Source organism: Ischnura elegans, chromosome 5 (assembly GCF_921293095.1).
Source record: "Ischnura elegans chromosome 5, ioIscEleg1.1, whole genome shotgun sequence".
Classification (NCBI taxonomy): Eukaryota; Metazoa; Arthropoda; class Insecta; order Odonata; family Coenagrionidae; genus Ischnura; species Ischnura elegans.
This window is the reverse complement of record NC_060250.1, coordinates 26,307,167-26,323,953: the sequence shown is the minus strand read 5'-3', so window position 1 is coordinate 26,323,953 and position 16,787 is coordinate 26,307,167. Positions and strand designations below refer to the sequence as shown.

Below are 16,787 nucleotides of genomic sequence, written 5' to 3'. Positions count from 1 at the left end.
TGCCATTTGCATAGGCTCAAAGTCAACAATCTGTATCACAGCATAACATCGTCCCAAATCTGATTCATATTTCCATTGTATAGAACCATATCATTAAAACTCAATTGCTAGTTGCTATCAATTGAGGAAATTATTATATTAATGCTCTTGATTTTATCCTTCTGAGTCAATCGTGGTAGATTTGATAGGAAGAAGTGCAACGATAAGTCTGTATGGCCAGTCGAGTCATTACCGGGTTGGTATGCAACTCCTTCGGCACGTCAGTAGAAAATGCAGTCTAACTCGCAGGCGACTGGCAGGTAAACGTAGTCAACGTCTTATTTTTCTGTAATGATCATACATACGTATTTTTTTCTGAGCATTTTTTCTTAGCTTATGAACAGAGTACTAAGTTAGTCATAATAAACGAATGATTTCAGTACCGCATTAGCTCCTCCATAAAGAATGAGTGAAAATTAATATGCGAGGACTGTTTTTTTTCAACCTCCGATGAGTCATGAACAGAAGAAAAAGTTATTGAAATTTAAAAATTACTTAATTCAAAATTATTTCATTGCTAAATATTGATCACACTTGTGATATCCTTTCGACATAATCGCCTCGGCAATTGAGGAATTAGCTTTACTAAAGGATGTTGCAGCCAATGACTTTCAATGAATTTTGCCTTTATTTTTAGAGCGTAGGTTTCCGCGGCGATGGTCTGATCTCAGCATTTTTCCAGGGTTTTCTTCCGCGTCAGGTTGTTGGTTGATTGACAACAGTTTCGCTGGCTGTCCTGCCAGCGTCTTCAGGTCGAAGGTGTCGGCTGTTGGTTTCTGCCTCGCTTATATACTGTAGGCTGGATGGTAGCTGCACTGTGATTGGCTGTCTGACTGGGTGCTTCTCTCTGATTGGCTCTCTCTTTGATGACTCTTCTCCAGGCGCTGTGAAGGAAGTATCCATCTTCTCTATTGAAATTCAAAGGTGTTTTTTGAATTTCTATCGCTTCCCTGATTTGTCTAGGGAAGTATCGGCACTCCTTAACTAAAAGTTTCTTCTCCTCAAATTTTATGTCGTGGCCAGGTTCCGACCATGCATGTTCGGCGATGGCAGAGAGCTGAAACTGCTTGTTATTGGTCGCCCTTTGATGTTCTTTAATCCTCACATGCATGGAGCGGCAAGTTTCCCCTATGTAGGATTTTCCGCAGGAGCAGGGCACCTTGTATACCCCCTCATACAGTTAGTTCTTGGGGAATGATATCCTTGGGCCCGGGGAGGAAGTCTCTTATCTTGGTCACACAGTTGTATCTGGTGACCACGTCATGCTTTTTTAATATTCTGGCGATCCTCTCTGACGTTCCAGCAATGAAAGGGATGGTGACGTATAGCTTCTTTGACGATTCTTCTTCTCCAACGTCATCACTTTGGTTTTCAATGGTGGCCTTGCGTCGCTTTTCCTCTTCCTTCGTGGACGAGATCAGAGAAGACGTTGCTCGCGTCCATCGCGCCGCCAAGCCACCGAAGCCGAACACCACTGCCGAGGAGAGGAAAGCCTTAAAGAGGCTACGTGAAAATAAGAATATTCTCATTTTACCAGCGGACAAAGGCAACGCCACAGTCCTGATTACAAAAGAGCAGTACGAGCAGAAGATATGTGACATTCTCAAGGATACCACCTACAAAAAACTGAAGACCGATCCAACGGCCAAAACGGAACGCAGCACCAAGGCCAGTATAAAGAAGTCTTCCATTCCAACTGAAGAACAACGAGGACTTTTGCCGCGTGCCTCCAAGCCACCGAGGTTATACGGACTCCCCAAGATACACAAGCAAGGAGTGCCGCTCAGACCTATAGTCAGCCAAATTGACGCGCCGACATATCATCTTGCGAAATACCTGGCTCAATCCCTACAGCCACATGCTGGAAAAACTTCGTCTTATGTGAAGAACTCAGCTCACTTCATTGACATTATAAAAAATGTCTCCATCAAAGAAAGCGATATTTTAGTGAGCTTCGACGTGGTGTCGCTTTTCACCAACATTCCAATTCCAGATGCAGTTGAAGTTGTAAGATCGCTCACATCCGATGGCATTCCAAAGGACTTCCCGGAACTGGTCGAGCACTGCCTAAGGAACTCGTTTTTTCTATGGAACGGTTGCCACTACGAACAAACGGAGGGCACGGCGATGGGTTCACCACTATCACCAGTAGCAGCCAATCTCTTCATGGAGAAATTCGAAAAGAAGGCACTCGAATCCTGCGAAAAGAAGCCGAAGTTGTGGCTGAGATATGTGGACGACACGTTCGTCATCTGGCCGCATGGTGTACAAGAATTACAAGGGTTCCTTCGACACCTGAACTCACAACATCATGGAATCCAATTTACTATGGACATGGAGAAGGAGCAGTCATTAAATTTTCTGGATGTCCTCGTGACCAAAAAAGACAACGGGAGACTCGGCCATGCTGTCTACAGAAAGCTTACGCACACCGACCGATACCTAAATGCAGCATCTCACCATCATCCCAGTCAGAAGGCCTCACTAGTGGCTACATTAATTAACAGAGCGTATAATATCTCCGACGATATCTCCCTCTCCACGGAGATAAAGCACCTCACTACGGCACTGCAGAGAAATGGCTATAGGAGAGAATTGGTCCTTAAAAGGACCACGAAGGAAGAGGAAAAGCGACGCAAGGCCACCATTGAAAACCAAAGTGATGACGTTGGAGAAGAAGAATCGTCAAAGAAGCTATACGTCACCATCCCTTTCATTGCTGGAACGTCAGAGATGATCGCCAGAATATTAAAAAAGCATGACGTGGTCACCAGATACAACTGTGTGACCAAGATAAGAGACTTCCTCCCCGGGCCCAAGGATATCATTCCCCAAGAACTAACTGTATGAGGGGGTATACAAGGTGCCCTGCTCCTGCGGAAAATCCTACATAGGGGAAACTTGCCGCTCCATGCATGTGAGGATTAAAGAACATCAAAGGGCGACCAATAACAAGCAGTTTCAGCTCTCTGCCATCGCCGAACATGCATGGTCGGAACCTGGCCACGACATAAAATTTGAGGAGAAGAAACTTTTAGTTAAGGAGTGCCGATACTTCCCTAGACAAATCAGGGAAGCGATAGAAATTCAAAAAACACCTTTGAATTTCAATAGAGAAGATGGATACTTCCTTCACAGCGCCTGGAGAAGAGTCATCAAAGAGAGAGCCAATCAGAGAGAAGCACCCAGTCAGACAGCCAATCACAGTGCAGCTACCATCCAGCCTACAGTATATAAGCGAGGCAGAAACCAACAGCCGACACCTTCGACCTGAAGACGCTGGCAGGACAGCCAGCGAAACTGTTGTCAATCAACCAACAACCTGACGCGGAAGAAAACCCTGGAAAAATGCAGAGATCAATTTTGCCTTTATCCTGAGGCTCATCGCCCATTTGAAAACGCTTCTCGCCATATCTTCATTTCAGCTTAAAGATGGAAGTCACACGGCACTAGGTCGGTATTTTGCGGCGGTTGATCGAAAATGTCCCATTGAAATTGCTCACGGAGCAGCAACCCAGACGGCACAGAATCCTCCGTATCTAATTCGTATGCAGATATTATCCATTGACAAAAAGCGACGGAGCGGTAGTCAATGGATACTATCTGCATACGAATTAGATACGGAGGATTCTGTGCCATCTGGGAAGAGCTGGATCAGCGCTGGGATGACGGGCGTTGTCATGTATGAGAACGCTTTTAGAAGTCAGCATGTCTTTTCTTTTGTCATGAATGGGAATGGGCTTAATGTTTCACACTGAGCAGCAGAATTTACGTCTAAAATTTAAAAAAATTTCTTTTATCGGTACAGAGGTCAATACATGCCAATGCTGAAGCCATTACGTGAGGTTTATGGCTGTCGCTCCGCAGTGCACACTTGGCGGGAGAATAAATTGAGGCAGTGTAGTTGATGAGATTGCCGTAAACCAGCAATTTACAGTCAGAAATGACTCGAGCGAGCGTAGGACGCGGAGTTGCCCAATCCGCACAGTACCAGCCTATCGCATGTATGGTGTTTTTGCCGAATGATCGGGAAAAACGGCCCTCGTAGATGTCTTGCTCTAAAACTTACTTTATATAAATTTTTCCTGTTAAAATACTGAGTATTATTCAACGCAGAACGTAATAAAAATGATATTGTTAATTGCTCTTAACAAATGTGAACTATCGGAGGATATACGATTCCGCTGATCAAGCATAATTGAGAAACCAAATAGTTATTTAAGTAAAATTTTAATTCAGGTACTTTTTTTGTGTGTTATTCAACAATAATCAATAACTCTGTCCTTCACGTGAGTATTATTTTTTGATATTTCAAGATGTTTTCAGCGCTCTCTTTTGAGTGGTGTGTCATTTATATAATACTGGAAATATAGTGGAAACCTTAAAAACGGTCTGTTTGACACAGTTTTTTGTATCTCAAGCCCATATAAAAAGGGTTTGCACTTACTTGGTCCGTCTGCGCCTGCGCATTACGCATGTATCTTCTTTTGTCTTAAATGAGAATAATTATTTTTTTTCTTCTTCTTATCATGACCTCGTTTAATACATGTTAAATTATTTCCTGGAGTTTAGGTCAACGTATGTTATGCACAAACAAGTTATAGCCAACGTTTCTGTTTATTTAAAACCATCACCAGGGCTTAAACTTTGTACATAAATTTAAAAAAATGATAATGGGCGTAATGTTTCACACTGAGCAGCATAATTGACGTTCAAAATTTAAAAAATTATCCTTTATCGGCACAAAGATCAATACATGTCAATGTTGAAGCCATGTCATGCCACCGGAATATACCCCCTCTGAATGCGCGTCTTAATGTGTGACCACTACATGTGCTTGTTGTGTCACACTGCTAGACAAAGAGTTAAAAGACACTTCAGCAGCAATTGAATCACGTGAACAACAAAATTGCTTGCTATCGGATACTAGAATGCAGCATGTTTAAATCTAGTCACTGTTAATACATAGTAGTTATTGAAGCCAGTGACAACTAGTACCCTGTCACTTTCAACGATCATTTGCTGTTACTCTGGTAGTGGGAACCTTAAAAATGGTCTGTTTGACACAGTTTTTTGTATCTCAAGCCCATATAAAGAGAGTTTGCACTTACTTGGTCCGTCTGCGCCTCGTCGGAGCCCGCCTCGACGAGCACGTGGTACGTGAGTTCCTTGCTTTCCTCGCTCACGTCGCTGGAGCCGACGGCGGAGGCGGCGTAGTGCAGGGGCAGGCGACCCTCGTCGTCCGTCGCCCGCACGGCGTCCGCATTCCGCGATAAGAGAACCTTGACGCTCGCCACGTTCCCCAACCCCGCAGCCTGAGGGCGCGGAACGAGACAATGATGTCAGAATCCCAAATCTACGTGTACATAATACCTGAAGAACTTTCTGGACTGGGGTTAAAATTCAGTACGCCATATTTGAACTTCTTCCTTTTGATGATAACATAGATCTACGTAGCCCTTTAATTTGGGTGGTGTGAGCTCCATGTGCTACGCAGAGCAAAAGGGGAATTATACTAGTGTAGGAAGCTAAAATATCGAAGGAAGGTCCAATATGAAAATGAATTTACAATGAAAGTTTACTGTCCAATTAAAATTCCTGAAGGAGAAAAAAACAGTTAATGCAAAAGAATGAAAATTATGTGGACTAGAATGGGGAAGGGTTAGAAAAATTCACGTGAAGAAGTTCGTGTGTTCATTACGTTTGACTCTCGACTAATTTACCATCTTTGAGAAAACTGCGTATTTGTAAGTAAGTCACACTTCAGCGTTAAAGATTTTTTACATTTTTGAAGTCGGTCGTTTACCGTTTCCGAAAGAGCCCGTATATTTTAATCTGTCCAGCGAAGGAGTACAATGAGTTAAGCGCGTAGTAGTAGTAGTTTAGTTTTATAAAATTGCGCAATTGCAAAAATACCGGCATTATCTTGGATTTAAGTCAGAAACCTCCGAATTTTACGAATTACCAAGCCACATTCATCCCTTTGGATATATTTAGGCTTGTAGAGGAAACTATGATGAAATACTGCGCAACATACGTATTAAAATGCAAAGTAACAGTGTACGCAATGCGTCACAATCCTTAAGTTTAGCGCTTAAGTAGCTCTTTGACTCATTTTTTAAACAATATCTGATTAGTCAGCGATGAACATTTATCGAGCTGCCTATGGTTGAAATTCTTGGCGCCGATAGTACCCTGCTATTAATCATGGTATGCTATTAATCATGGCCAAGTTGAATGATTTTATGCATTTCAATCGCTGGGTTGTTCGTCGTTGCTTTTAAATAAGTCGTATTTCTTTACTTTCTGTATTGCACGTGGGTCAGTCTCTTAAGTGGAAACTACGCAAAAATGACTTCATTTGCTCCCTGGCCCGGGTTTCCTGAGTTACATATTTCTTTTCATCGTGGGTTTCCCTCACCTTATGCAGCGGAGTTAGTCCATGGGCGTCACGGCTTAGGAGTAGTTCCCGGGGCGCGGGTGGTGCTGAACGTTCCTTAAGGAGGTCAGCGCCGTCAGAAATTGCCAGGACGTGCACCTCCTTGATAGCAGCCTCATTTGGGAGAAGGAAATGATAAAAAAACACTTAAAATATCCATATATTTGCCAACATTTTCATTGTATACTTCTTTGTAAGGTACAAATTTGGTGATGGCTGTTGTAAAAGTAAACGGTAAGAATTGCACTATCTTCGAATGTCATTTCGAAGTATTCCCCAGAACCATTAAAAAAATTGATTGATTCCAACCCATTTCTGCGTACAAAAAGGCTCATTTGAATAAGTGCGACTAGGGCTATTCTCGCGTTTGAACGTTCAAATCTCATCTTTGGGTGGAAAGTGGACACTTTCACGCATTTGATGCATCCCATATATTCTGTGAAGTTGACTTGGAGTCGTTCCCTTGGTTATAATGTGCAAAGGAATAATGAAATAAGAGGTATCCTTACCAGAACCCTTGGGACGGCCGCGAGGAACTTCCGGATTGAGGGCGTAGCGGAGGTCTCCGGCAGGAGTCTGCTGCCGTGTCCTTCCCACACGACCTGTCGCAGCCGCGGCACCGCTCTCTCGTGGATCCACTTGCGTATGTGGGCACGGGCCGGTGGCCCACCTCTCGGCCCGTTGCTCCCAGAAGCCACGCCGTCCACAGACGTCCCTGCGGTCCCCCAGGAAAGGAAGGAAAATAATGGGTGGTTTGCGAGGGGGTGTTCACTCAGATGTGTCACTTTTTCCGAGCACAAATTCGCTGTGGATGCGAAGTGTACGCAGTTCGAGTTGCCACTTGACCATATGTGATGAGCTGGTTGCATAGCCCAAGGATATAGATCGCGTTATCCATTTTGACATTTTTGCCAGAGAAAACACACTTTGACACTTATCGGTCTTTGTTAAACGCGCCTCAGATGTAGTAGGTGACTGTATTATAATATATTGTATTGAGCAGCGGCCATTGTCTGAAATACGGCTGTCGTGTTGGCTCTCCTACTTCTCCCCGAGCATAATCAGCTCATGTATGTTTGTGCCCTGATGGCGTCATCAAATGGACACGCAGTAAGTGTTACATTAGCTCTCTGTGTTACTCGGTTAGGGACAGACGCCGAGTGGGGATATGCGTGCGCTACGGTCTTGTGTGACGCTCTGCGGAAGGAGTGCGCCCCTTTTTATTGCAGGAAGCCGTGTTTGCTGAGGGATGGCGGGGGCAGGGAATGTCTTTTTGCCTGCTCAGTGGAGAGTGGAAAATTAAGTGTTTTTACCTGTCGCTTCCTCTTGTCGAGCGCATTCGTAAAGCACGCGTTTTGATCGATCACCCCACTCCGGCATATTGATTTATTCTCCTTTTTTTGAGGGAGTGGTCATAAATCTAGTGGTGTTCCTTGAAATTACTAATGTAAACACGAAAATTCCTTTGTAATATGTAAATCTGTCCTTCAATTTTATGTGGGGGTATTTTCATATCACAATGCCTTTAGTAGTATTGTTTTACAAATCAAATAACTCATTTAGTCGAATATTGAAACATTTCCGTATTTATTCGAATATTTAAGGCTAAAAACATAACTGAAGTAAATGCATGTGCGTATATTTTATTGTTTTTTTAATTTTTTTAATCGTATTCATTCTGATTTTTAATATGAGCCGTATAATTCATCGTTCGGCATAAATTCATTTTGTATTTGGAAGGGGTGGAAGGAATAAAGCATTTAGAAGTATTCGATCTGGAACTAATTTTTATTCATAATGCTTAAATCAGGCAAGGTCGATGTTTGAATAATAATGTTATTAGAAAAAGCTTGCTCTCAAAACGGCTGCTAAGGTAAGACTGAAAACTATCCCGTGACCCGTGTTCACACCTCTTGAAAATTTTAACTATACAGATATCATCGTCGCAAGCGAAGAAAGGCTCATTATTTAGAGATCACTAGTGAGTGAATTCTTGTTCAATAATTAAGTTTCCACCACATAGTGTTATGGATGGGGGGTGAAAAATATCGTGACGTATAAAAATTATCTTAGGGGATGGTAGAGAGAAAAATGGTTATTAAAGCTTCATTTAATGTATTCACTAGTTGGGCTACTGCCCCGAAGGTTCCGGTTTCAAATTTCAATTAGTATTTTCATATTTTATCGTAAAATTCATCTTTAAATTTTCTTAATGCGAAGAAACATTGAGGAGCGGCCTCTTACTGTCGCTGAAGTGACATGTGACTAGATGGGTGGTAGATTTTTGATCTATGCCTTATCCCAATCTAGAGGGCCAGATTCTTCCCTTACACAGTTCCCTGTTCTGGCTTCCTCCTTTATTCACCCTTTCACTTGGAGATATTTCACAAACCTGTCCTTCAAGTCAGTTACACAATTGAAATTATCGAAAGCATGTCGTGATAGAGAGCATATTTAAGGTGTCTACCATTTGCAGTTGTCTTTTAACTCTGGTGCCTATCATTTTCAAGACTTTTGTCCGCTGCCTATTGCGGAAAACCTTTTTAAGAAACCTTTTTACCGGTGTAGTTGACAATAGATCACGGATGAAGAATAATTTTCTGATGAGTAGAAATACGAATGCTATGTTCAACGAGTAAGTGAATGTATGAAAATTATGTCGTAATTCCGAAAATAAAATTTAAGAGGGCCACTTCCATACAAGGTTGAGATTACAATTGACATGTGTCAATCAGAGAACATGGAATAGGCAGTCATTATTCCTATTCAATTTGTGTAATTCATGATATGTTTTTATTTTTTCTTGTCTATGATTCATAAGTTCCACTTTAAATGCGCCTAAGTATTTAGTTCACGGCTGTGCTGTAAACCCTCCTCTTTCAACGATTGAACTGCTTTCAAACTGGTTTTCGCACCATTTATCTCGTTACCGATGGTTTTAGTTTTGACCTCCAGAACAGGTGGAACCGAAAAACCGAACCCACGCATTCCTATAGCTCTTACGGTTAATGTTATCATTATTGGTACGTTTTCATGAAAATTAAATTCTATGCGTTTTTATCTCGCCATTGGATGACTATTCTTTCTCTATTACTTGATAAGTACCGCAGCAAAATGAGCAGTAATTAAGTAGAAAGTGATTTATATTTTCTTGACGCATGATATTTTTGAAGATTTCACTGGCTTTTCATTCGGTCGCGTAGTGAACAACCTAACTTTTGAAGAAATTATAGACCTTTTCGAAACTTAATTAAATAATATTTTTTTTTTAAAATTAGGTCAAAAACTCACCTAGCATTCGAGCATAATTTCTTCTAATGACCATGGCTTATAGCCATTTGGTCATATATCTCATTTTTAGCCAAGGGAAACTCTTTTGAGGGCCACCATTGACCTTATTTTGCCTCTCTCTTATCCCACTGAGCCACCTCAGTTCTCGTTCCATTTTGTTAATCTTTTGACCATGTATCCTGCTCTGCTCATTCAATTTTCCGCGGCCCCAATAGCTGTCACCCTCGCTCCGTCATTCCCCTTTTTCATTCATCGCATACTGTCGCGGTGTTTGGTAGGTTTCGATTCACGCGTTCACTTCTCCTTGCTGCCCAAATATGATACTGAAATACGGGGAAGAAGTGTTGGCTTCTTATCGTTGGCTGTTTTTCATTACTTGTCCTCTCCTCCATTTACGGAAGTAGTGGATTGCTTCGTATCAACCCTCAACGACGAGCTGAAAGTCTTCCCATTACAGTTTCAGCCCTAAGCCTGGTTGGTAGCTTGTCACGTTTCTCCATAAATTTCTGACCTCTGCTTGCCGTTTTATTCAAGACTGGGATTAGCTGCCAAGGTCTTTTTTATCTTGAATAACATATTTGTAATTAGGTAGTCTTCTTCTATTTTTCTCTGAAAATCACTCTCATTCATGATTATGACCCATTTTTCGTGTCGAAGGACCTGTCCGATCCATTCGTCCGTTCCGTTTGAGGCTCTCCCTAGGGATTGGGTGTTTTAGAGTTTTTTTTGGAAAACCTCGCTGCTGAATATTTTACCTGTCAAAAGTATTTTTGATACCGCTCCATAGCACCTCAAATATAATGCTTCCGCCCACCCTCGTCCACCTTTCCTACTAGTCCCTTTCACAGCAATATATCAATACACACCACCTAAGGCAAACACTGAGAAACATTCCCCTCCTCCTGTAATGACTTTTGCAAAAAAATTGAAATTTGTATATATATTCATATGATATCATTTAAATTTGAATAACTGGTCTAAAAATAATGTTACTTATTTTTTTGCTTGTTGATGGGAAAATATTACGATGGGAAAATATTGAATAAAAAAACAGTACCTAATCCTGTAATTTTACTCTTCCCGAATATAAGTCATTGCTTTGCTTCTGCAATGTGTTCAAAGACTAAGAAATCATTTTCTGAGGTGTTTGTCTGTGAATTTTTGCCTTCCTCAATTAAACTTTGCCTAGCTTGCCTATAGAAATGCCTAACTTCTTCATCATGAATGCTGGTTTGGATAAGTGAGGATAGATGCCACTCCGAACTTAGGTAGAGGCGTACAAGTTGCTCAAATTCAGGGTTGTGGGTTAACGGCCAGTTTCTTTCCCTGATCCACCTCGTACCACGAGGAATTTTTGCTGACAGCGACCAGCAACTTGGCCCGCGACAATCAGGTCTGTAGCCAAAAGCATACACCTCCTGAAAGCCTAGACCTGTCCAAATTTTGACCCAAATGCCATTCGTGGCCCAAATTCGATGGGTATACTGTTGTTTGGGCGTCCAGCAGTGAGAATGGGGGTTGCAACCCCATTCTCCGCCTCCCCCGACCACTGTTAACCGTTGCTAACAACACGACCGTTGCGACGCACCAGTGAATTATTGAGTCGGCCCGATCGCGAAAGGTGTCCCCCCTCCCCACTACAGTGCCTCCCACTTGTGCGGCGCCTCACTCCTCGACAGAAATCGGAGAAGAATCGCCACCGTCCTATCTCGCAAAGGGGGAACGAATCGACCCATCTTATCGATTGATCCGGTGTCGATTGATTGTTTGATGATGTTTTTGGTGTGAGAGCCCTCCCACCCGACGACTGTCTCTTCACACGCCGTGGTTCCCACTGTGCCTTGACATTGATTGACCGGAGGCCCTCGAATTGGTAGTAATATGCTCAGAAACAGCAGTTTCCTTAAATATTTCCGCCTTCTTTCGATTTTTTTTGCATATTAAGAAGACTTTCCAATCCTTTTTGTAGATACTGTTAGACTACCTAACGTAATTCTCGTTGTTTATTCGCTCAATGTGTTAATTACTCATAGTTTGATTAACAATTAGGTCACCCGTAAGATATCTGTCCAAAATTAACAATTAATTTATGTAAAAAATTAAAAATTAATTAGTTGCCTTTATATTCAATTCTAGAAACTTTCCCCTTATGTAGAACTCTAGATGATCACTCGTAATTGTAATGAGAGATAAGTCGCTAGTGAGGCGACTGTGGGTGGAAATCAGTCGTTTTCTTATTTGGCGTGCCGTATAAAAAATAGTTCACACTCATTTGGTATTCTCGTAAAGACTTCATGTAATGCGTGTTGTCTTTCCAAACTAAATACCAGCGTGTATTGTCATAATACCTGTCGTTCTGTCAAGTTGTGAGGTCGTAAGAAAATTTTTAAATTTTTGGGGAACTTGGAATTTATTCCTTACTCCTATGTTCAGAACATTTTATGATAGTAATGGGAAATACGGTATTAAGTAATGGTAATACGAAAGCAGTTTGCAAGTTGTTTCCTTTCTTCAGAAATTTGATGGAGAAGAAGCTCTTACAATTCTCGTGGAATACTATAAACTGTACCTACTTGTTAACAGATTAATGGACAGGGAATTGAATTGAAAAAAACTAGGTAATTTCAGGGTTATATAGAATAGCGATGAAGTTGGTGTCTGTTGCCTTGAAATGTGTGTTCAATTGGCTAATGGCATTCTCTAATGGCTTCAGCGGTTATCTAGTTGGGTACATGGAATGGTGTCTTCGATTTCTTTCATTCTCCTCACCTGATCGAGCATCAACGTCTCAAGAGTCATACCTTGGGTCTCTCTGGTGAAGGCTTGGTTTTACGAAATCAAAACAGACTGTCAACTCATTGAGAAGACAAGTAAGGAATGCAAGTTACTCCTTGTGACTTCTGCATAATAGTCAGTGTAATTTACTTGCATAGACTTTTATACGTCGCCTTCCTCCAAAATCTTTTTTATCCCGTATATCTTACCATAATATATGCTGAGGTAATATTGAGACATGCATGATTGCAATCCCAGGGAAAGACCTTACGTCTTTCATAACTCAAAGGACATTGTAATTTTATTGCAGTTAAAATCATTGATCGAATTGATGATTTTCATTTCCCCTTTAGTGCCTGCTCAGTTCTGACCTATAAAAAAGTCAATGTACTGAGAGCATTTTTCCTCTGTATCTGCGAGCAGTTGCGCCCCGAGCTAAGGTTTTTCATGACGCCTTACTTAATTTTTCTCCAGGCCTACGGTGTATATAGAGATGGACGTTTTTTGCAAAATGAGAACGAGGGTTGGACGAAGAGGGAAACATAGAGGTTTTTCAAAGAGCACTTGGTCAAGATGTTGAAGCTTTTCGCTACGACCCACTGGAGAGTACTCCGTTTGAGAGTGAAATTAATGATTGGTTCCGTAATTTTATTCAAGGCTAACATATTTTATTTGTGATAAATGATGCCTTGATTGTGAGTTTTAAAATTATATTTTTTCCTTTCTTGTGATGGTGAGTTCATGGTTGAAAACTTCTTCGCGTTCGTAAATCATTCATATTCGAATTCGTTATATTTTACACTGTCAGTTTATAATAATAGTTATAGAAATGCACTATCTGATAACTCGTTACGACTAATCTTAACTATAAGGAAATTGAAGTGATATTTACGAAGAATTAGTTCAAATTTTATCGAAATATATATAGGTTTTATCTTGTGCCTGCCACTCAGTATCGTTGTAATTGCATGTATTTGCAAAATGAATAGTAAAAATTGAAAATAAACCAATGAGTAAACGATGTTCGTACATGTGTACACTTAAAAACTATAAGACAATTTCAATCAACAGGTTCATTGTAGGAATATCGGTAGGTATTTGCTTGGCGCAGGAATAGAAATTATTTGCTAGCTATCGACAAGGTTGTGTGTCGAAAGGACAGTCTTTGTTGGTGTCCCTTCGTACAGCTGCCCAATGTCTTTCGAAATAATCTGTTTTGTATATTTTCTGTAAATAGCTCGGAAAACAATGCATCAAGCAGTTACCTGAAAAATTGGTGTGTGCCACCTTTTCCGTTGAAGGTCGTCAAAACCTTGATGTGAGTCGATTAAAAGACTCACGTTTACGTTGTGTCATGGCGTTAAGCAAAATACTGAATGCTTGATGAACTAAGGAAAATACTCCATTGATTGTTTCCGCTGATAGCCCTTTGAGAAGTGTTCCACTCCTCGTCTACTGAGGAAAGGAATCGTCGAGGATGGATAGGCGCCTTGGAGCGAGAACGTGAGGAAAGGGGAGGTGATATTGGTAGTCACGGAAGAAGAAAGACATCTGTTGGAGTATCCTTTTTTCGGTTGACGTGGCTGCTTATAAGTCTCTTTCAAACCATTGGTTGCGTGCAGTCTTTAAAGAGGAGTTTCTTCATTTCCGGATAGAAAATCCTTCTATATTTTGGATTCTTTGAATTTATTTTTAATTATTGATCTACTCCTTGCTCTCTTTTCGAAGGATTACTCCCCAACATCCACTTGAATATCGGGCTTTTTTCAACTGTAGAGCCTTTTAGAACTGTAGAGTAATTTTGGTCGATTTTGGATCCGCCTGCATTTCGTTCGAGTATTGTCTTTATGATTGTTCTAATTACTATAATGACATTGTCCTCTAGGCTATTATTTTATTTAACTCGATCTTTTGAAAATCATTTCCAAAGGCCAGGAGGCGCCAATCGTTTGAAAAATGTACCCAGTTTTGTCGTTTGAAAATTTGCCGTAAAGGTGTGTTGGGTAATTAATTTGCGTTATTTACGGCCTTAAATGGGATGCTCCTGATTACAATTTTATTTATGATAGTAATGTTCAAAAGGTTACTGCATATTCTCTCGCTTAGTTTCAGATTAGGGCCGTGGTGTGCGAATTTCGCTTTGCTGTTGGAAAATATATTCCTGTTTTGTCGTTTTTAGATTTCACGTAGTTAAATTGCTATTGTTTCCATAAGAATTAATTGCAGTAGTCATTAACTCAAAATGCGAATGAGGCAATGCTTGAAATTCTAGACGCAGATACTGTGGTCGTTAGCATTTACAGAACACACAATTGGCGTATTTGTCTCAATGGCGAAATGCATTACTGCAACGTACGTCTATAAATTGTTTTGAATTAGTGTACTGTTATTTTTCATCTATTATTGCTATATTCTGATCTTTTTTGCATACCTGACATGTGGTACTCAGGAGCATTCGTTTTCTATGTGATGCTGTACAATAATGGACGAAGCTTTAGTGTGATGAATTCTTTCAATATCCAAATAGTCGTACTGAAGTGGAAGCAAATGTTATGCAGCACTGTGTTCCCACAGATTTTCATTGCCGGTATGAAAGCAATGCCTAGTGGTAATCTATGATCTGCCTGTTTCCAACTCGAGTAAATCGTCGTCATTGTGCTCCTAACTCTTTTTTTCGCAGCAGAGGGCGGCTTCCTAATTAAGCATTGCCATTTACCTTGTCTCTCATGGTGTAATAAGTCGATTCTTAAATCCAACCTTTATTTATTCATTCTCGTTTCATACGTCAAATCGATGATGAGACTAAGTAAACCTTTGCAACTTTTTTGTGAATTTAATTTCATATTTTGATTTTCATGGCAGGATATTCTTTCGGTGAAGGTTGATGAAATTCTTTTTATTTTAAAAACGTTGCTAGTGTAAAAAATATCGCAATCGTTTGGTCTGTTGTCATTGTATAATTGATGTCTGCATTGATGTAATTGATGTAAAAATTTTAAGGCAGTTTATATATGAATATGGCAAAAAGGGGAAATCTGTTCTTTAAATAGTAGCAAACGTAGAGTATATTTGGGGTTTATCAGTAAAGGCTTTGGTTCTGCATATGTATGACTTTCCTCATGACCTTCATCGCATCTCACGAATTATTTTAATCTAGATGTTAGCTGATTGTATGTTGTAGAATGTCGAAGCCATACTGAATAAAGAATAATGATCATTAATTTTCTTCTCCTAAGTAGATATTACTGGGCGGCGTTGTGGCTTGTTGGGTAGAGGCATTAACTGCTGATCGAGAGTCCCGGGATCGAATCCCGGGTGAAGCTTTCGGACACCCCCGAATTATATCCTCGATGTGTGAGGTGGCCCGGTGTGATATTCAAACGCTTGTGGCTTAGTATGGTGGAGCTCTACCCTCACCTATGCAAACTTACTTTCGGGTTGAATCTTTGAGTTATTGAGGTAATTATTAGGTATACCAAAACTATTTCCTTACTACCCCTATTTAAATTACCACTAGCCTCTTGGTGTTTGTACTTAAAAAGACGTTTGTAAATTGAGGCATGCAGAGGAAAATTTCTGAGTGCGGTAAATTCTGGAGTGATATTTTGTTTTTTGGTAATTCAAAAATTTTATTCAACATTTTCTCATCGCATAAGCCTGAAAAAAATGGAAGACTTCCATCTACTTGGTACGATGTCTTATATTTTATAACGTTTCGGAACAAGAATATAGTCATGTTTTACTTGCGGAAGGTCATAGGTTAAATTGAAATGGCATTTCATTCGATCTCCCGCACGCAAACCATAGTTGCACTTACATTCAATCGATGTATCTCTAATTTCGTATTGACGGCGGCACCTTTGCGTGGGAAATCGGCTAGAACGTCGGGAGCACGGTTACTTCGTTAACTATGCAACGATGTCACCGAGGAAGGTCGTGCATGTCGAGTGCGTTCCCAAGGGCAGTCGATCGACGTTGGCTCTTGCCATTGGTGTCGCCGGGACGCGGTTGTCCACCTTCGAACTCAAGCGAAGTTGCTTTTTTTTCAATTATTCTGAAGGCCTTTCTTTTGTACCCGGGTGGAGCATTATCCTCTCGCTTTACTTGGGTTGTCCGTCATTTTCAGTGAACTTGGAAATAGCTTTATGCCTCTTTCTCAAACGTCTCCTCTGCGCGTTCGTGACGGATAGCGACGCGAGGAAAAGCATGTCAAAATCAATAACCGCAAATATCTTCTACTTGT

The 16,787-nt window shown here is 40.8% G+C and overlaps 1 protein-coding gene across 1 annotated transcript in view; it reads right to left on the bottom strand.

Moving 5' to 3' along the window:
• The window catches only part of LOC124159656, a 47,908-nt gene that overhangs the window by 27,957 nt on the left and 3,164 nt on the right, over positions 1 to 16,787 (bottom strand). Inside the window, exons 2-4 of the mRNA XM_046535566.1 lie at positions 6,988 to 7,193; positions 6,461 to 6,592; positions 5,151 to 5,354 (exon numbers count right to left, since the gene is read on the bottom strand). Coding sequence (XP_046391522.1) covers positions 5,151 to 5,354; positions 6,461 to 6,592; positions 6,988 to 7,193 — 542 coding nt within the window. The remainder of the gene's footprint in view (positions 1 to 5,150; positions 5,355 to 6,460; positions 6,593 to 6,987; positions 7,194 to 16,787) is intronic.